General features: G+C 39.6%; 1 protein-coding gene and 2 long non-coding RNA genes across 3 annotated transcripts; all 3 read left to right on the plus strand.

The window, feature by feature from the left end:
• Positions 1 to 252: 252 nt before the first annotated feature.
• LOC134066461 (uncharacterized) lies at positions 253 to 5,495 on the plus strand. Its single transcript, XR_009936442.1, has 7 exons — positions 253 to 410; positions 507 to 660; positions 2,188 to 2,309; positions 2,403 to 2,554; positions 2,671 to 2,824; positions 2,916 to 3,068; positions 5,032 to 5,495. It is a non-coding gene; the product is annotated as an uncharacterized LOC134066461 (long non-coding RNA).
• A 5,356-nt stretch (positions 5,496 to 10,851) lies between these two features.
• Positions 10,852 to 11,977, plus strand: LOC134066463 (uncharacterized). The gene is made up of 3 exons (XR_009936444.1): positions 10,852 to 11,112; positions 11,206 to 11,359; positions 11,507 to 11,977. It is a non-coding gene; the product is annotated as an uncharacterized LOC134066463 (long non-coding RNA).
• Positions 11,978 to 12,865: 888 nt separating this feature from the next.
• On the plus strand, positions 12,866 to 21,119 carry tram1 (translocation associated membrane protein 1). The gene is made up of 11 exons (XM_062521121.1): positions 12,866 to 13,155; positions 14,111 to 14,174; positions 15,104 to 15,225; positions 15,547 to 15,663; positions 16,051 to 16,109; positions 16,625 to 16,709; positions 16,933 to 17,003; positions 17,456 to 17,560; positions 17,860 to 18,003; positions 18,519 to 18,670; positions 20,119 to 21,119. Exons 1-11 carry the CDS (start codon positions 13,033 to 13,035, stop codon positions 20,190 to 20,192), a joined length of 1,116 nt encoding a protein of 371 aa, XP_062377105.1. The 5' UTR covers positions 12,866 to 13,032; the 3' UTR covers positions 20,193 to 21,119.
• The last annotated feature ends 700 nt before the right edge of the window (positions 21,120 to 21,819 follow it).

A 21,819-nucleotide genomic window follows, 5' to 3' on the forward strand; every position in this document is an offset into this window, starting at 1 on the left:
TAATTCTGCCTTTTTTACTGCAGTGCAAGTTTGCAGTCGTACAATATGGAGACATCGTCAGAACTGAACTTTCACTGAAGGAAAATGACAGCAAAACTAAAGCCTTGACTAAAGTTGCAGGCATAGAGCAAATCGGACGTGTCACTGTTACAGCTTCAGCAATCAACCATGTGCTGAATAATCATATTCATAATCAAGCATCTAATTCCTAATCTGATATATGAGCATGACATCAAAGGATTTCTACAATTTTCATTTAATTTACAGAAAACACAGAATATGGTTCAAATATGAATGCTAAAAAATATATAATTGTGATAACTGATGGACGTATATTTATGGACAATACGACACTGACAGAGGTTTTGCAAAACCCCAAAATAGAAAATATCACCCGCTTTGCTATTGGGGTGAGTATTTTTAGAACAAACTTAACTTGTATCATGTGTTGCATTTGGATTTCCCTTTCTATTTTAATAAATTGATATATCTTTTTTGTGTCACAGGTAGGGCCAGATGTGTTGAACCATACCATAGCACTTAGAGAGATGAGGGAGATCGCCTCAGACCCAGATGAAGAACACTTTTTTAAGGCTGATGATTATGCAGCATTGCCAGCCATTGTGCATTCATTACAGGTGGCCGTTACTGGGACAGATGGTATGATTTCTGTAATATGCTTTGTGCACAATTTAACATTTATGTAGGCTTTAGAATTAGCATGGTTGAACCCAGATGATCATGTTAGCACATTTGAATTTTCTCTGCAGGTCTGGCAGGAAAGGGTCCCGTTGTCGCCCATTTCCGAACTTCCTGTTTTACAACTTCTGGGTGTTCTCCAGCAGTGAAATTAATAGAATAGAATAGAATATATACTTTTTTGATCCCGTGAGGGAAATTCAGTTCTCTGCATTTAACCCAATTTAACCGAATTAGTGAACACACAGCACACAGTGAACACACAGTGAGGTGAATCACACAACCCAGAGCAGTGAGCTGCCTGCCCAACCAGCGGCGCTCGGGGAGCAGTGAGGGGTTAGGTGCCTTGCTCAAGGGCACTTCAGCCATGGTGGACTGGTCGGGGAACGAACCGGCAACCCTCCGGTTACAAGCCCGGTGCGCTAACCAGTACACCACGGCTGCCCACAAATTAAACTTAAAGTGGTGCATTAAAATCTTACCAAAGAGTTCCAGAAGTGCAGCAAACACATTTTCTCTTATAAACACATGACAGCAAACACATTTTAATGTAAACAAAGGTTTTGAATGCAGTTGTTTACTAAATTCCAAAGAAAATACACACCAATATATCTGTTTAACCCTCTCGACATCAGCATAGCCTTTAGCCGTGCTGAATGCAAGCAGCTGTGATTGGACCCTGGGTTTTGGTCATTTCCAAATGACCAAAAACCCAGGAATGTGTCATTTCTTTGGAACTGAGTAAACAACTGCATTTTAAAACAATCCTTCATTTACAAAGAAGATGCAATCGCTACACTTCTGAAATAATTTGGTGAGAGTTTAAGACACCAGTTTAAGATTATGTTTTATTGCTGGTTAAGTCCCTGGAAGTCGCACAATTGCAGGTTGGGAAACGAACATCAATGAGATCCTTTCCAGACAGACCTGCAGAGCAAATTCAAATTTGCTAACAAGTTCGTCTGGCTTCCCCCAGGCTACTTTTAAAATAACTATTTTACTGTATATGTTTAGGATTCAGTTGTAAGATGAAATATAAAACAGTACTAAATCCTAAAATGTGTCTATGACTTCCCTTTGAGAGAACAATGCCCATCACCTATACTGATGTACTCTTTTTCTGAGAGATTCACATTTTGTTTACCAATGTATCAGTAGATTTTTGGAGTTTATACCTGAACTGTAACTACGTATTTTGAATAATCTAACTTCAGTTGAGTTTTGAGTTCTCATGTGGTCAGTGTGGTACTATTATTTGTCCTCTTCAGATGACCACACACTAAAACAATCTTCTAGATTAGTCTTTAGCAACATTATTATTTATACTTTATACTGATATTTATCTTTCATTTAGCATGTGCAATAGTAATTTACATCTGAACTGTATCAGTTTTAGATAGAAATTTTGCTGTGCTTGATATGATGATTATTGGAGCCATTGAGTTGTTGCTGTAGCTGTTTCCATCAGGTGATCTTTTATATTTGCAGATCGAGGAAGAGAGATTGCGCTTGTGCTTGATGGCTCTGGCAGTATTAATCCTCCTGACTTTGAACTGGCAAGAGGATTTATTGCTGATGTAATGACAATATTTTGGTCAAAATGTTTTAATGTAAGTATGAAGCTTATTTTAGCAGTGTGGATGAAGTAAACAAATAGAAAAATGGATGGGGTTTGGGGTTTAATTCTACCTTTTTAACTGTAGTGCAAGTTTGCAGTTGTACAATATGGAGACATCGTCAGAACTGAACTTTCACTGAAGGAAAATGACAGCAAAACTAAAGCCTTAGCTAAAGTTGCAGGCATAGAGCAAATCGGACGTGTCACTGTTACAGCTTCAGCAATCAACCATGTGCTGTAAGTCCTTCTGAAACAATTATAATCATATTCATAATCAAGCATCTAATTCCTAATCTGATATACAGTATGTGCATGATATCAAAGGATTTCTAAAATGTTCATGTAATTTACAGAGAACACGTTTTCGTCACAGAATATGGATCAAATATTAATGCTAAAAAATATATAATTGTGATAACTGATGGACGTATATTTATGGACAATATGACACTGACAGAGGTTTTGCAAAACCCCAAAATAGAAAATATCACCCGCTTTGCTGTTGGGGTGAGTATTTTTACAAACTTAATCTGTATCACTATGTTGCATTTGGATTTCCATTTCCATTTTAATACATGTATATCCTTTTGTCTCACAGGTTGGGCCATCTGTGTTGAACCATACCGTAGCACTTAGAGAGATGAGAGAGATAGCCTCAGACCCAGATGAGAAACACTTTTTTAAGGCTGATGATTATAAAGCATTGCCAGCCATTGTGCATTCATTGCTGTTGGCCGTACTGGGATAGATGGTATGATTTCTGTCATGCTTTTCACAATTGAACATTCATGTACAGTACCCTCCAGAATTATTGGCACCCTTGGTAAAAGTTGACTAAAAATAGGTATAAAAAATAATCTTTAGGTGATTTATTGTACTCCCACAATGAAAACAATGAGGAAAAATATACCCTGCAAGGCAAGCAAATTTATTCTGAGAAAAAGGAAAATCTCATAAAGAAATAAATATTTTTAACAAAAACAGCTTGCTCACAATTATTGGCACCCCTGAAACATATTATGTACAACATTTAACAGGAGCATTTTCCTATGTAAATGCAACGTTTTAAAGTAAATCAGAGTGTCTGTGAACTTTCAGAAGTAGTTCATGACGTTCTTTTTCACTATGGTATGAAAATGAAGTCACTCAGAGGCTATATCCTCTAGTCATTTTTCAACATTGGAGAGACAAGAGAATACACTAAATTGAAATAAAAAGAAATTGTGTTGACATTTGTAAGTAAGAGAATGTCTATGGAAACTAGGTATTTTGTTGAAAATGCCTATATTTCCAGTTAAAATGATGACTAAAAGGTTCTAATCATCTGGAAATGTGACAAACATGCTTGGACAAAGACCCATGGCTATTTTGCTCCCACGCACAGTATGGAGGATGGTATGATAGGCAAAAAAATCCATAAGAACCACTGTTGAGAGTTACAGACAAAGCTATCATCTTGGGGTCACCAAGTCCCCCCCAAAAATCTTCAAAAGTGACCTCACTGCTAATAGATTATTTAGACAGCATGTCAGGTTAAAGCCAGTAGAGTCATTTAATGAGCAATGTAAATGGCAGGAGTTACTGAATGGTACCATGACATGTCTGGGAGTGTGGTCTATTGTCAGATGAAAATAAAATGATGCTCTTTTGCTAAAAACACTTAAGGTGTCTTTGGCGTACATAGAAGAATGACTATACTAAAAAGAACCCCATGCCTAATCAGAATTATGGTGGAAGGGCTGTGCTATTGTGGGGCTGTTTTAATTCCCAAAGGCCTTGGGAACCTAATTAAGGTGCATGGCATCATGAACACCAAGAAAAACCTGAACATTTTCAAAGGAAATCAAACAATCTCTGCCAAGGCCCTAAAAGTTGGTCATGATTGGATCATTCATCAGGTCAATGAACCAAAACAAATGCACAGATCAAAACAAATATGGTTTACTGAACACAAAATCAAGCTTCAGACATTGCCATAGCAGTCCCCTGATCTAAACTCCATAGAAAAACAGTGGGATGAGTCAACGAGAAGAAAGCACAAGTGTGGACCTAGCAATCTGGACGATCTGGGGAGGTTTTGTAAAGATGAATGGTCTTAAATCCCTTACTTTGTATTCTCAATCTTTATGGGGTGTCAGAGAAGAATATTACATGCTGTTTTATTGACAAAGGGAGGTTTAAGAAGGTATTACAAGTAGGGGTGCCAATAATTGTGAGTGACGTGTTTTTATTAAAAACATTTATTTCTTCATGAGATTTTCCTTTTTCTCAGAATAAATTTGCTTCCCTTGCAGGGTGTATTTTTCCTCATTGTTCTCATTGTGAGAGTACAATAAATCACCTAAAGATGATTTTTTAAAACCTATTTTTAGTCAACTTTTACCAAGGGTGCCAATAATTCTGGAGGGTACTGTAGGTTTTAAAATGACTGCTTAATGTGTTTCAGGTTTGGTGGTAAAATTTCATATGAAACCTATTTAAGTCACACTTTTAAAATGTGTCCATTTCCCCTACGAGAACAATGCCCATCAACAATCTTTCCAACTAACCAACACCAGTCCAATCCTTTCCACCTCATAGATAAGGACAGATCGTACATCTTATCATGTTTTGAATACAATGTAGTACATTTGACAACTGAAACGTAACCCCCTAAAACAATCCTTTCAGAAAAATGAAGCCTCTTGTAACATCTTTACACTTTTGCCCCTCAGATGTGGGTGTTGTTGATGAAGACAAAGAGGAGAAAGAAGTTTGACTCCAGAGCCTTTGTTTACCTGGCCACAGCTGACCAGATCCTACAATGTGTTTTATTACAGCATATTGTGTGGATTGGTGATAATATAATGCAGCATTCAATGCATCCTTTTATAGCGTTGCTTTCGTTTCATTCATAAATAGTTTTTGAGAGATTTTAGATTTTATCTCAAAATGTACACTTCATCTTCTATTGCATTTCAGCAGCCACTTCTATGGAAGTACCAGCGCCAGCATCAGTACAGTTACCAGCTTTAAGCCTTTTTTCCGAGAGAATTGAGACTCATTGACACACACACACACACACACACACACACACACACACACACACACATGCACACACACACTCTCTCTCACACACACACACACACTCTCTCTCAGACACACACGCACACACACACACACACACACACACACACACACACACACACAGTCATTGCATCATGTGACACATTTTGTTAGATCTGAAGCTATCATGCCAGCTTGACTTGCTACATATGCATTTGTGCTTTCTAACGTTACTATCCTATGATTTAAAATTGTTATGTCTTTGAATAAACGTTCAATTAATGTTGGGAGTAATTTGAGCATTGTGATGCGTTGCAGATTTGGTCTGATATTTTACAGTATTGTCCCTCAGAGATGTGACAATTGTATAACCTATATGCATGTCAGTCGGTGATATGTGTAGCCTATTTGGTATGGGAAAATCATTATTTTATTGTGCCAGATGTGCTTTAATGATCCATTAAGTCTTTCAGATGGCAAAACAACCAATTTGTTCTAGTAATTGTTCTTTAAATCAGTGCTATCTACTTTTGCATTTCTCCTGATGACCATTATGAAAATATATCAGATAAATGAATGTTACCACAGTCAACAAGTCTCAGAAGTTGGCTACAATTTGGGTCACAAAACGGGTCAACAATGTTGAAATAAGGAACTAAAAGACAACTTAATCATATGGGCTCCCCTACAGAGTATTTTTCATAACTGTCATAAATAGGTTGCCACTCATGGCTTGCACCCTTCCATCTGAACACTGTAGGCCTACTCGTGGATTTGTTCAGGCTAAACTGGAAAAGGCAATCTGGAAAAGCTATGACTGACAAATAGCCTATTATAAGATATCCAACAATTAAAGAAATTTACGATTCTCCTGGTTGGGGGTATAGGGAACTGAAAGACATCACATCCTATGCAATTCCTTTCGTTCATGGGCTCCCCCTACAGACTATTTGTATTCTACACAACTGTCAAAGTAATTTTCCAGTAAAAATGTGCATGTGCAACTATTTAGCACTTAAACTTTTCTTTTTTTACTCTCCCAGCGCAGAGGGGGCAGCATCACATGATGGTAGGCCTAATACTAATGTGATATATTACAATGTGCCTATTGTTATATGCTTGCTACAACCATCCACACCATCGATTGACCTTTGGGTTTTGGTCATCTAATGGAAACTGGGCAATCCGACCAGCAATTAATGTCACTTTTACACACCTTTGCTATCTGGGTTAGCAAATCATTATCAAATTTATACTGGGGCGGGGGGTCATTATTAAAGTATATACACCACAAGCCTAATATAGAGTTAATATAGAGATACCCTCCCCTGGGCGGTGTCCCCACCAAAGCTCAAACCAAACCTGTGCCCTTGAGTGCTCCCATAAGCACCAGACAAACTCTGATAACAAGCCTAGCACAGCCAGGAGCACGATGAGAGGAGGATTTCAGTTGTTCATTTGAAGAAGTATTTCTAGCATTGAACTGTTCCTGAGGACTTAAGACTGTTACATGATGCATAGTGTTTCATGATTTCTGTTGAATTATGTGTCATTTTGTACAGTATTCATTTGGTTTGGTTGTTCATTGGCAACTGTAAGAAGTTCCCAACTAATGACACAAGGATTGTCGCCATATCTTGTGTATAACTGATATGGCTATTACCTTGAGTTTACTTAGTGACTGCATTTTGGCTAAACACTAAACAGATTGTGTTGCTCTTGATTTCTATGCGGAAATCCACCCCTCTCACCTGTGCCCTCTCGCAGTCAAGGCCGTAGCCAGTGTTAGGGCATTACAGAAATGTCTCTCCCTGTCTCCTGTGATGTGCTTTTTTGTCTAAATAACCAATAACTGATATAATTTGACAATGTTTGGGCCATGCTTAGATAATATCCATCACAACATTAAATATCCGTCCTACATAACATCAATATAACATTATTTTCAGTGCACGTTAACTACTGTAGGTGCGTCACTGAATTTCCAGTACAGGTATATCATTGGTGGCCCTATTGCATCTTTATTGTATTTAATCATTAGCTTTCTCATTTGTTTTGACATGTCCTAGGACTATCAGCAACTAATCAAGGCAAGGATAATGGTCTTGTCAGCATTTTTTTTACTGAATAAATGAAACAAAACAAGACATCTGTGTGGTAGATACAGCCTTGTGAATGCAACTACGTGACACCTGACAAGGATAATGGTCTCGTCAACGAGTTTTACTTCATGAATTGAAAGGAACTTGAAGAATTAAATACCGGTGTCCTTTATGGTAGATACCTAGTCTGGCTATCACCACACTAAACTCAATCTTTTAAGATTGAATATGGGAGTCTGCGCTTTATTTCTACTGCAGAGGCGTGATCAATTGGCATAGTTTAAATGACTCCGTACGCTTGCATAGTCCTTCAACCTATCAGACCAACAATCCGGGATCGCCTGGTGTATAAGTCAGTTTGTGATTGGACCCATACGTGGACAGGAAACAGGAGAGATAGATGTGCAGGTTTCCAGCCTGAGCTTCCGGGACGAAATCCAAATCGCCGGCTGTGAGAACTGTGTGAACTCTGCTGTATTTGTATGAACGAGTGAATAAAAGTAAAATATAGAAATAATTGTACAGAAATAATTATCCAAGAAGATCCCAGAAATAGGACTTGAATATAAGTAAGGCCTATTAAAATGAATAATAAATGTGTCGAATACTTTAGAATACATTGTTTGCAGATAGAACTATTTAAGGCATGGCAAACTCGACAATGCAAAAACAGCCACTGGTGGACAAAAAATATGACATGTATACTGTTAAGACTCGCCATAGAGGGGGAAAATGAAGGTAGTTTGATGGTGTCATACTCCCATAACATTTATTGGGAAACCACCCAAAAATAAGTGACAGGCCGTAGTTTGGGGACCACTGGTCTAAAACCTCTCCAATATTGCAGAAACTGGTCACCCAGCACAAAACCTAATGTCAATGTAGAAGATTCTGCTAATTATGCTAATTATGTTAATTATGCAAATTGCTCAACATCATCCGGGAGTTTCGGTATGCTGGGGACCCATTACTTCACATTTCTGCAATAAAACGTTCCAGGTTCACAATGGGGCTCTATGGGCTGGCTACACTACTGCAGCATGATTGATCATGTGACACTGACTTTAGTGTTTTTGTGTTTCTAGTGGTGGTTACCTCCACCGTTTTCAGTGTTGCAGAAGATACTGTGCATGATTGTCCAAATGGTCAAGAACCAACTCAGTCCAGGGATGGGTAAGTGTGATTTTGATATTATATTGTAGCATATAATTTAGAGAAATTTAGGCTAATTGTAATTGTCTTCACTCAATGTCTCTCTCAGCCCTGCAAAATCCTCAGGGTGCAGCCTAAAGAATGATCCTTTCGTCTTTGCAGGTATGTATGTACTGTATGTACGTCATTTTCTTAAAAACATTGAATAGACCTTGAAGTTTTCTGCCTAACTCTTAAGCACACCTCAGTGATGTCTGGAAAACACAGCCATGTAGCGTCGTTGTTCGTTGTTCGTTGTTGTTCACCTCATTCTGAAAACACACACACACACACACACACACACACACACACACACACACACACACACACACACACATACACATACACACACAGAATAAACTTTCAGTCTCATCACCTCCCTCTGTATGTAAAGGCTACTCTATAAGTGGGCTGTGCACATGCGCGCACACACACACACACACACACACACACACACACACACACACACACACACAGACACACACACACACACACACACACGTGCGTCCTTACATCATATGTGGAACCGTACAGGGTGGAGCTCTCCAACATGCAGGCGTCCAACAGACGGGTCGTCAACTCTGCAGGGTTGAAGGTGGGGTAATAATGACAGGAAAGAGAGCAAGAGAGAGGGAAGAAGTAAGAGATGAAGGACAGAAAAGCATAACAGAAAAGGTAAAGCCAGCAACTAGGAAGGAAAGACAGTAAGAGCGACAGAAACATAGAAACATGGAGGAGTTGGCTAGGCAACCATGTCCCAACATTTTGGCCGTTTTAATCATGGCACCAAATGAAAACAAAATGGTCATTGCATGACTTAGTGGTTATTCACGGTACCAGTTGACTACGTAATCAGGCGACTAGGTTGCGATGTTGTGGCAACATCACACATGACGTGCCAGCACCTCAAAGGGTGTGCATTTAGATAGATAGATAGATAGATAGATAGATACTTTATTGATCCCCAAGGGGAAATTCAAGGTCCCAGCAGCTTAAGACACCACACACAACATACAGTACAATGTAAACAATGTAAACAGGAAGATTAAAAAGCAAATCAACAATCAACAATCAACAATGACTAAAGGAGCAGTAGAATACTATAGATAAGGTATGCATGAATGTACTGAGGATTGGTACTGTGATCCAGTCTGAGGTGTGTGTCAAGTTGGTAGTGCAAATAAGTCCAACAGTGCAACAGTGCAAGATAAAATTCTAGTGACCAGTAATAAATATGTACAGTACAAAATGTAAGCATAGTAATAATAATAACAGTACTAATATAAATATATGGACAATTAAAATAAACTTAACATAGTAATAATATAAGAGTTAGACATGATTTATAGTAATAATATAAGAGTTAGACATGATTTTTACTTTTTCTTAGAGCATTAGGCATGACATCAAATGAAAACATTTGCAAGTGATCGTGGCACGACTTTGTGGCAACGAAGAACCAAATTGAACACTATTATGAGTGATCACATTGGGCAGCCGTGGCCTACTGTTAAGCAGGCAGCTCACTGCTCTGTGTTAGTGTGTGCTTCACCTCACTGTGCATTCACTGTGTGCTGGGTGTGTTCACTAATTCAAGAATTGGGATAAATGCAGGGACTGAATTTCCCTCACGGGATCAAAAGAGTATATACTTACAGTATACTTTTACTTATACACATTGTGGTAACGTTATTCACGGTACCAGCTAGCTATGTTACGGATTATTACTTTAAGAGTAAGATTTACTGTATGTTACTTGAAAATCCATATTTCTAGAAAGTGGGAGATATGGTGTCCATGAAATAATCAAATATCAATTAGATCAAGTGTCTTTGCAGATCCAGGAAGAGAGATTGCTTTTGTGCTGGATGGCTCTGGCAGTATTGATCCTCCTGACTTTGAACTGGCTAAAGGATTTATTGCTGATGTAATGACAACAGTTTGGTCAGCATGTTTTTATGTAAGTATGAAGCTTATTTGAGCTGTGGATGAAGTAAACACATGAATGAATGGGGTTTTATTTAATTCTGCCTTTTTTACTGCAGTGCAAGTTTGCAGTTGTGCAATATGGAAACTATGTCAGAACTGAACTTTCTCTGAAGGAAAATGACAGCAAAACTAAAGCCTTGACTAAAGTTGCAGGCATAGAGCAAATTGGACATGTCACTGTTACAGCTTCAGCAATCAATCACGTGCTGTAAGTCCCTCTGAAACATAATAATAATCATATTCACAATCAACCTCATTCCTAATCTGATATATGAGCATGACAAGGATTTCTACAATTTTCATTTAATGTACAGAGAACACGTTTTCATCACAGAACATGGCTCAAATAAGAATTCTAAAAAATATATAATTGTGATAACTGATGGACGTATATTTATGGACAATATGACACTGACAGAGGTTTTGCAAAACCCCAAAATAGAAAATATCACCCGCTTTGCTATTGGGGTGAGTATCTTTAGAACAAACTTAACTTGTATTTTGTTGCATTTGGATTTACATTGCATTTTTAATAAACCGATATATCCTTTTGTCTCACAGGTAGGGCCAGAGGTGTTGAACCATACCATAGCACTTAAAGAGATGAGGGAGATCGCCTCAGACCCAGATGAGGAGCACTTTTTTAAGGCTGATGATTATAAAGCATTACCAGCCATTTTGCATTCATTACAGGTGGCCGTTACTTGGACAGATGGTATGATCTGCAATGCTTTTTACACAATTTAACATTCATTTAGGTTTTTAAATGACTGCTTTAAATGTTTAAGGTTTGGTGAAATTACATATGAAACAGTCCTTTTAAAGTCACACTTTTAAAATGTGTCCATGATTTCCCTTAAAGAGAACAATGGCCATCAACATTTTTCCAACAAATCAGCACCGGTCCAATCCCTCCCACCTCAAAGACACCAATAAGGATAGATGGTAAATCTTGCATGTTTTGAAAAACTAAAATGTAAACCCCTAAAACAATCCTTTCATAAAAATGAAACCTCTTGCAACATCATGATGAAGACAAAGATAAGAAAAAACTTTGACTCCAGAGCCTTTGCCAACCTGGCCACAGCTTACCAGATCTTACAATGTATTTCACAGCATATTGTTTGGATTGGTGCCAATATGATGAATCATTGCATAATCTTAGAGCTTTACTTTCATTTAATTAAATACATCTAAATTGTTTTAAAGAGATTTTATATCATAGTGTACACTTCAACTTCTTTTGCATATTACCACATCTGTTTAAAGTACCAGTGGCAGTACTATACCAGCTTTAAGCCTTTTTTGAGAGAATTGAGACTCATTGACACGCACACGCGGTCATGGCATCACAACATATTTTGTTAGATGTGAAACTATCATGCCAGCTCGACTTGCTACATATGAATTTGTGCTTCCTCAATGAACGTTACTATCCTATGGTTTAAAAGTATTATTTGTTTAAATAAACTTTCAACTAATGTTTTGGGAAACAATTTGTGCATTGTGATGTGTTGGAGATTTGATCTGATATTTTAGGAAAATCACAAATTGCTTTTAGCAATTGACAATTGTTGAATATCCCACAATTGCTTAAAGTAGGCCTAATTTCTGATTTTCCTGGTCGGGGGAGAGTAAAGTTGGTTTTAAGTAGACGGGTCAAGACTGATGAAACAGGGAACTGAAAGACATCACATCCTACAATTCCAAGCATTGAAGGGTTTTTTCGTTCATGGGCTCCCCCTACAGAGTATTTGTGTTTTACACAACTGTCAAATACCACTAATGGTTTGCACCCTTTTCCATGGACACTAGGCCACATGTGGATTTGTTTACAAACGGACGAAGATAATCAACTCACAACGTATTAGTCTATTATAATAGTTCAGACAATTGCGTAAAGTAGCCTATTATGCGATTCTTTGGTCGGAGGACCGTGCCGTTGTAAGGCTGGTGCAGTAGACGGGGTAGGCTAGGGATGGGAATGCGCATAATTGTCCCTTAGTTTGTTTACCCTACGTTTGTTTACAGTCAAAATTACTTAGAAGCTATTTTCCAGTAAAAACGTGCACAAGATGTAATGCCTTAACCAAAGCCTTTACCATTTAGAACTCAAACTTTTCTCATTTTATACTCCCAGCGCAGAGGGGGCAGCATCACTAAGTAATACTGTTGTCACGGCCTCCTAAGGTCCTTTACGTAGAAACAATTGAAGGTGGAAGAAGAAGAGAAAGTCGGGCTATCCATTTGGCCGATCGTGCTGTCGGGGAGTCAGCGGGAGGTGGTCTGGAACGTTATTTGACGGACCGGCGCGCCTTGATAAAAAAATAAATACTGGGGACGTGTTCGCAGGTTTACGCTTGTTTTTTGTAGTCATAAGAAACCGAAATGGGGATCCGAAAGAAGACTAATAAGAACCCTCCGGTTCTCAGCCATGAATTTGTCATCCAGAACCATGCAGACATTGTTTCCTGTGTTGCTATGGTGTTCCTTCTTGGGCTTATGTTTGAGGTAAGTTTGAACTTCTCGTCAAGCACCATGCTTGGTCAATGCCAAATAGAATTCTTCTAGATGTGTAGCCTGCCATTGGAGGGGAGAATGCGTATCCTGCCGTCCACAAACGTCGATTCGTTTGAAAAATGAAAGCGCCAGTTTCCTCTCATCCCAGATGGCACAGTTTAAAATTAGTCAAATGTGTTATTTGGGTCTAACTTTGGGTCTAACCAATCTCAGTAGAACTCACGATTTTTTGTCGTCTAACTTATTCTCGTATTTGCTGTCTAGTCTGACGTGCTTTACGCTGATTTCCAGGCTTTGTTAGCTTGTTAACTTGTTGGCAATCTATGCCAGTAAAAAAGAAACCGAATACATTGGTTATTTGTCCGTTATTTGAAATGATTGTTAGTTGCAACTGAATCACATAATACGTTTTTATGTGAAGCGTAAACTGTTTTGATTGTAGCCTAACGTTACCATATTGTGCAACACACTTCGGCATGGTTACTTTTACGCGCAGATCAAGTGTTACGTGGCAATCACTGAGCGATTGAGAGCGCTGTCATCGTACAGGCATCACGTTTACACTACAACCACTACTTCCGAACACGTTTACAATTATTTTGACAACAGAGGAAACTTGAGTTCAACATTTAACGGAAAAATATGCTCTTCGGTCTTTTGTTATAAAACATTTATTTTTTTTACATTTGAGTTTTGTAGCATCCTCGATTAAAAAAAACTGCGCGGCCGTTGCTTCAGTAATGCATCCTGGGAGTTGATGTTTTTTCATGAAGCTGAGGTGTCACTATTTTTCGGCTACTCATCTGCGGGATTTTGCAATTGTGGCGGTATTTGATCAGTATTTAGTTGTGAAGGTTTGCTAACATTTTTGTAGTCTGGATGTTGTGCTTGTTTATTATTAACCATCAGCATAAAGCACTCCAACCCTCTTTCACTTTCATTGCAGGTCACATCAAAGGTCGCAGTTTTGTTCATAACTGTACAGTACAACGTAACCATCTCATCCAACGGTAAGATTGTTGCTGATGGCATAGAACTTTGGTCTTTTAAAGTTGTATTTTGCAAATTGATACCCCTAACCAGATATCTGGAGGTAGTATAAAAGTGGAAGAAGTTGGTTTAATTTACACTCTGGCTTCTATTTTATCATAAACAATTCTTCATATGAAGCCAAAGTATAATAATAATATTTATAAAGTAAGATCCTTTGCAATGGCCCTGTGGCACATTGCAAATTAAATCTCTCCTTCAAGTGCCCCCATGCTTTGCTGTAGAAAAACATCCTCAAAACATAGACTCCGCTGCTCACTTGACACTGTGTGTTTAAGTGAAGTAAGTAGCAAGGCCACGTCAGCCCCAGTAGGGGTCAGACAGGGATACTGTAGCTGCCAACAATCTAAGGTTAAAGCACTTTTTTTTCCACTGCATGCAACATTTTCATGTGTAGTCACATCCTCTTGACTTGCAAATGAGGTCACTGGTCAGCGAATAGCCTAGTTACAATGGTCTGATGTTCTTGACATGTTCTCATAGCCACAAGATTCTTTATGTTAATCGACCTGGTATATATTTTGTTGAAGTTGCCAAATACAGATCTTTTGACATTTCTATTTACGACCCTTTGACTGGAGAAGTGCTTTCACTCCAGATGCCTGGAAGTATGAAAATTATGCATGCCAGCTGTTCATTTGTTTCTGAGCTAGTTGATCACGGAAGTCCGTTATCATAAGTCCATCTAGCCTGTTGACTCATGTTTGTTTCAATATTTCGTTTGAGTGAACTCATCTTCTAGACTGACCATGTGTGAGCCACATTGTTATCTCTGAGACTGCGTTGTTTGACAGTGTTGTATGGTTCGGTAGCACAACCAGTAGAGCAAGGTGCTAAGAGCTGGAGCTAAAAGATGAGATGCTAATGTCTGTGGTCTCCCATTTGGCAGAGGGACCTGAGGAGACGTCCGTGAACTACTTTCAGCATGGCCTTAAGGACCTGGCCACCGTCTTCTTCTACATGCTGGTGGCTATCATCATGCATGCCATTATCCAGGAGTACGTGCTCGACGTGAGTGTCACGGGAACGGTGTGGTCGGCACACGCAGACTGACATTCACTGGCTCCTGCCTTGGCTCCTACACTTGCCTTATGTCTGCCTATCTTTCCTCCCTCCTTCCTTTCTCTCTCCACACACACACACACACACACACACACACACACACACACACACACACACACACACACACACACACACAGACATCAGTCTCTGCATTCAATCTTAGTCTCTAGCTCTCGTTCTCTCTTTCTTACACACACACACACACACAGATACATGGATGCGTGTAGCAAGCCACCTAACCAACTTCTCCTCACTTGTGCACTTCTGCAGAAGATCAACCGGAAGATGCACTTCTCCAAAACCAAGCACAGCAAATTCAATGAGTCCGGTCAGCTGAGTGCCTTCTACCTGTTCTCGTGCGGATGGGGAGCCAGCATCATCCTCGCAGTGAGTGCTGAGCAGGCAGGAAACAGTCCTGTGCTATAATCCCTCTTACATACAGTTAGAGATTTTTTGTGTGTGTAGCTCCAATTATATTGCTTTTCTTTCAGGTATGTCTAGGGATTTAGCTTGTACCATGTTATTTGAACAGGCCTTAATGGCCTCATTTGAAAGGTGTTCTAACATTTCAGAATAGTCCCTTTTGCCTGTCTGAAACCTTAGCATAAACAACTCTGAAGTCTGGATGCAAAGTACGCGGTCCTGCATTAAGGATATTTACATACTGTACAGTCAACAACACATATTTACATACAGTGAACAGTTACAACACAGTTACTCCCGTTTTGAACTCCTCCCTGACACCATTAAACTGCCTGTTTGTTGTCCGTGTAGGAGAACCTGCTATCCAATCCTGTGAGCCTGTGGGAAGAATACCCCCATGCCCTGATGCCGTAAGTACACGTTTGGCTGATGGGAACACACCGCCGCGTTGAGAAGATAAACGTGCCCATTGAGACTTAGGAGGGTGTCTGCTCGATTAATGGGAGCAGTGAGATGGACTTCCTGGGTGTGTCTGTCTGTCTGTTTTAATGGGCGAGAGGGAGCTTTAAGTTGCTCTCCTCCCCCTGTGTGTCGGTGTGTGTTTGTGTGTGTTTGTGTTTGTTTGTGTGTGAGTGGGGGCTTCAGTTTATTTAGCTTGCCTAATGACCATTGTAATGCTTCGCTCCATGACGAGTCATTAGTCAGGGGTTTATTTGAAAGCTGATATGCTCAGGCGTCCAGCGTGAAACGAGAGTGGATTGTTCAGACACAGTCTTCTGATTGGATTAGCAAACATTAGCCCCCTGCCTGTCTTTTACGATGCAGGGTGATCTATGAAAAGTGTTGCCAACTAATGTCATTAGCATTGATGAGAGATCCGTCCGGTGTTGCCGAAGCGCTAAATGTCTCGCCTCTTCCACGGCAGGTTCCAAATGAAGTTCTTCTACATCTGTCAACTGGGCTATTGGTTACATGCTCTTCCTGAACTCTACTTCCAGAAGATCAAGAAAGTGAGTTTAAGTCAACACAAGTGTCCAGAATAACCTGACTGGGATGTCCTGGCCAACAAGAAGGAGGCCTGAGTGACTTCCTGTAATTGTGTGGTGACCTCCTTGGCTGAATGCAGCTCTCTGAGGAGTGCTGGCATTAATGTCCCCAATTTTCTGCTTTCGCTCTCTCTATCTGTCTATCAATCTATCTGTCTGTCTCTCTCCCTCTCTCCCTCATTCCTAGGAGGATATTCCCCGTCAGCTGGTGTACATTAGTCTGTATCTTGTGCACATCGCAGGAGCATACATTTTAAAGTAATCATTATTTATTTTCTTGATATTGAAGTATATCTGCACTGAAGTATATATTGTACTGTACTGTATTTGAGAACAACAGAATCAAAGCAAAATTATTTATTATTAATGCATTAATTTACCAAACCGAACAGTATCTCATATCCTCGCGTAGACTATTTATACTTGAGCGGAATATACATAGCTCTCAAACTTCTATCATACTCTGGTAGCTTTCCTTTTGAAATTCAGTCGTTCTTGTTGCTTGTTGCTTGTTGAATTGTGGACCAGAACTTACTTTGGCATGGCATTTTGATATTACATTTTAGACACTTTGATTCAAAGCGATCAACACTAGTGTGCATATTCTTTTATTACCACGAGTACTATGTCTGGATGCTAGGTTAGCACTTCCCAAAGCAATTGAGCGGTCGATGCATTAGGCTCTGTGATGACTGAGGTTTGTCTTTCAGTCTGAACCGCCTGGGCTTGGTCCTGTTTGTGCTGCACTACTTTGTGGAGTTCCTCTTCCACGTGGCCCGTCTGGTGTACTTCAGCAATGAAGAGAGACAGACCGGGTGAGTTTGGCCTGACCTCTCCAAATGTCCAAGAGATGACTTTTTTATTAGCTAGTCCTGTGAAACTAAGTAACCATTTTAACTGGTGTATTGTTGTTGTTTTGAAATGTTGAAATGATTTCTGGTTTGGGGATGTTCAATTATGCTGTTGTGAAATGAATTTTAATATGTAAGCACTAGATTTCTTTATCACCCCTTGAGGTGATAGGAAGAAAAAAACATCCAATCTCACTAACTGTGTGTGTTGTGTGTGTTTGTGTGTGTGTGTGTGTGTGTGTGCGCGCGCACGTGTGTTTTAGGTTCACATTATGGGCTATCCTCTTCGTCCTTGCCCGCCTGCTGACCTTGTCTCTGTCAGTTCTCACTGTGGGCTTTGGCCTCGCTGGCGCTGAACAGCAAGGCCTGGATCTGGCCACAGGAAACTTCAATGTCCTTTTTGTCCGGTAAGATTTGTCCTTTGACAAACAAATAGAATAACTAAAATGACAAGAAACAAATAACTAGATTGTTACCTAGATAAAAGTAATCTCTGCAATTTTTGCAACCTTATTGACAAGGTAAAACAAGTAGGCTATCTTAAGAGTGCTAACTCTAAAATTGGCCTACAAACTGAGGAATCATAATCAAACACTAGCACGCTTAAACTGATTACATTTATTACATCCACACTCATATTTGACCTGTTTGAGCCTACCAAATTATATTGCACTCTTTTTACCTCTGCTCTTTGAGTTTGTCATCTTAAGCTAAGCACTTTATATTTTACTTAATCTTTAGTCTTAACTTTTTATTCACTGCAACTTTTGTCCAAACATAAATGATATCGCAGCCAATTGAGAGGAGCTAAGCACTCAGTAAAATTGAGCTTGAACTCTAGTGGACTCAGGCAAGATGGTGGGCCTTTAACGCTTGTGACTGACACGACTGTGTGTGTGTGCGTGCGTGTGTTTTTGTGCAGGGTCACGGTGTTGGCAGCCATCTGCAGCACTCAGGCCTTCATGATGTGGAAGTTCATCAACTTCCAGCTGCGCAGGTGGCGGGAGCAGGCCCAGCTGCAGCTGAGCCTGAAGAAGAAACAGGCCCCGTCCAAAAGCAAGTCCAAGAACAAAGGTGGGTCTGGTCACCATCAGATAATGGGCAACTAGAAACAGATGTTGGCTAACATTTAGGGCGGCTAAAATTAGCACTGGCCGTCGTCGTCATAGCAGCAGGTATTGCTTTTAGTTTTGAAATGGAGGGAAATTACACATAAATGCTGACAATTTAAGGTGCAACCTGTGGTAGGACTGTTTTAACACCGTAGCCTTCATGTTAATTGAAGATAGAAAGAGCTGCTTTTCAATTGGTTGTGAAGTTAACTCTCTGTGTTTTCTACTCGAAATGAGTGGAAATTGATTAAAGAACGACTTTTGAAAACAGCTGGCAAACACATATTCCTGAGAGAAAGGAATTTTGGTGCTTGGAGTGTCTTTTGTTTTATTCATTTCAATTCCAGTGGGCAATTCCTTCCTTGCCCAATTTATTTTATTTTTTCATTTATCACTTTACTTACCACTTCCTAAGAATGTGTGTGATTTAGGCAGCTGCTTTCATTTGGATTTGTAAAGAAAATATGCATTTGGATTCAAGAAGTTTTATTTGTCACATACTAGAGATACTGTTGTAAAACAGGTAGTGACACACGTAGTGAAATGGCATTTGTTGCTCAACGTCTCCCTGTGCAGTGGTGTGTTGTCCTGATGGATCACTAACTATTTAAAAAGATAAGTGTCAACAGCATGTCAAGTCCATGTAGAGTAGTTTAAAAAGTTTTGTGTGTTTAGGATCCGGGAACCCTGAGGATAGAGACTTCTCCTCAGCCTTTCTGTTTTAACCGTGTGGCTACAGAGGCGCGTGACAGATCTCAGCAGTCTGCATACAGTAGTCCCTGGGACACACTGCACACGCTAGGTGTGCAGGATGGCTGCATCGCAGGACTGCTGCGGCTTGGTTAAATGTGTGTGAGTGTGTCCACACCAGCACCGCTACTACAAATCTTTCTACGTCGAACTTGAACCACTCACTCATTCACACACGCAAAGAATAGACTCCACGTGGAATCTCTTGAGGAGTCGTGGTAACCGAGCCGCTTTAACTGTGTCTTATTATTACGTGAGTCACACCAGCAATGTGCCTGCTCTAACCTGCTAACATTGGCGCCAACAAGTAACACGGCCACTAAATACACAAAACGCACCTAGAGAGGTCCTCCAGGGCTAAGAATGTTAACCTTTATCTCATGTCACCACACAATGCTCAGAGGGTCTCTCAACTGCACAAGACTAGACAATTTGCAATGTACTGGACAAGTTGGAAAAAGTGTCATGTCTGTAGTATACAGTTTGTAGGCTGACAAACTTTCTGACTACAAAATACATCTGAAAATAGTTCAGTAATCATTTCACCATATGTACAGCGAGCAAATTCCAACTTTTTGAAGTGTGTGTGTGTGTGTGTGTGTTTTGTGGGTATGACACATACTGTATTTACAGTAAATAATGTTCTCTATTCTCCTGTAGCTAATGGAGTTAATGGATCTGTCAGTGCCAATGGAGCCGATTCACCAAGAGCACGGAAAGAAAAGTCCTCGTAAGCGGCGTGGCCCTCCGTGATGCCATCTTGCCAGTGCCCTGACTGGAGTCAGTCCACTCATTCCTACTCCCGTCAAGCCCCCCCAGCTCCAGGCTATTCCCCTTGACCAATCTCCAAAGGGTCCAATGCATTCTGCTTTTTGTGCTGGTATCCATTTTACAACCTTCTCCCCAGTATGCCACACACGACCCAGCTGTGCCAATAGTAAAAAAAGAAAAAGAAAGAAAAAGAAAAAAAAAAACTATGAGGAAAAAGGAGTTTTAAAAAGTGCCTAACTAGACCAACACCTGCCGTTCATTTTTCCATTATAGTATTTTCAATAATCTGCTTTGGATCCAAATACTGTATTTCATGCTTTCCCCTTTAAACTTTATTTATCATGTCTTATTTCGCAGCTTCCCTGTCAAGGCTTTAACACTCTTATGGTGTGGATTTGCATTTAAATATTCCTCTCTTGCATTGAATGACTGAAAGCAAAACAGTTTGTCTTGTGAGGCAGTGAGACTGAACGTCTGTGTGCAACCAATGATTCCCCAATATTCAACCACAACTAAAGCCATTTAAGTGTCTATAGTGGGGGTGGTGCATCATTATCATAATAATTATGATTAGGGACTATTATTGATTTGGGACACACAATGAGATTAACATCTTGAATTCCATGTAGTTCCATCTCTGTAGGTAAACTACAGACCAAACATCCAGTGTTTTACCTTATTTAGTGGCCATCATGTGTACTTATTGAAGGCATTCTTGATGTCCTCATACTTGTGTCTATGAGAGAATATAATATTTAACTGTTGTGGCCATTTTAAAGACCGAGGCCAAACATGGCTGGATAGGGGACTGTGTATGTTTGTATTTCTCAGTTTCAAATGACAAGAAGAATATATTTTGTTGTAAAAACAATATATTGTTTATAAATCTAGTGTGCTTACTGTGTTATTTTTATATGTTGATCATCATTTTATATTTCTAAATGAGTAAGATTATGAATGCATTCCTCTCATGAAAACAATATCACTGGAGGTCATTTCTCAGATATATTGCCAACATATTATGTTGTAAACGAATTAATTTTGTTATTGTATCTATATCAATAGGCTGCAGTAGCCTACTTTCTCAGAGCTGTATGATAGAACACATCAGAAGCGTATGCATGCATTATAGGCTATATCTCCATATCCTACATTCCAGTGCTGAATACTGTTATCCAGTAGCCTACAAGTTATTCAGGAAATATTTGTGTTAAATAATCACAGAAATGGCCGTCAATTTCTTCATCTGACATCATATATAACTTAGGAAATGATTCAAGCGTGTTGGTCTAGCCAGAGAACCCAGTTGAACCCATCTGCCAAATTGGTCCGGGTTCAAGAGTTTAAATCGTGTCCTGACGATTTTAGCTGACTACAATATTTTCTTTAACCAAGCGATGGCGCCATGGATTAGGCTACTGTAACTAGTGTTATCCATCATGTCACAGTTCTAGCCTAGTGCGTTAACATATCATGTGCCAGGATAGTTACAAATACATCTAGATCTCTACATTTGATATCATCACAATAATAATGCCCATGGAGCGTCACTGGTAAGGTGATTTTAATAATTTATTTGCATCTAGCGTT

This window comes from Sardina pilchardus, chromosome 19 (genome assembly GCF_963854185.1).
Source record: "Sardina pilchardus chromosome 19, fSarPil1.1, whole genome shotgun sequence".
NCBI classification, from domain to species: domain Eukaryota; kingdom Metazoa; phylum Chordata; class Actinopteri; order Clupeiformes; family Clupeidae; genus Sardina; species Sardina pilchardus.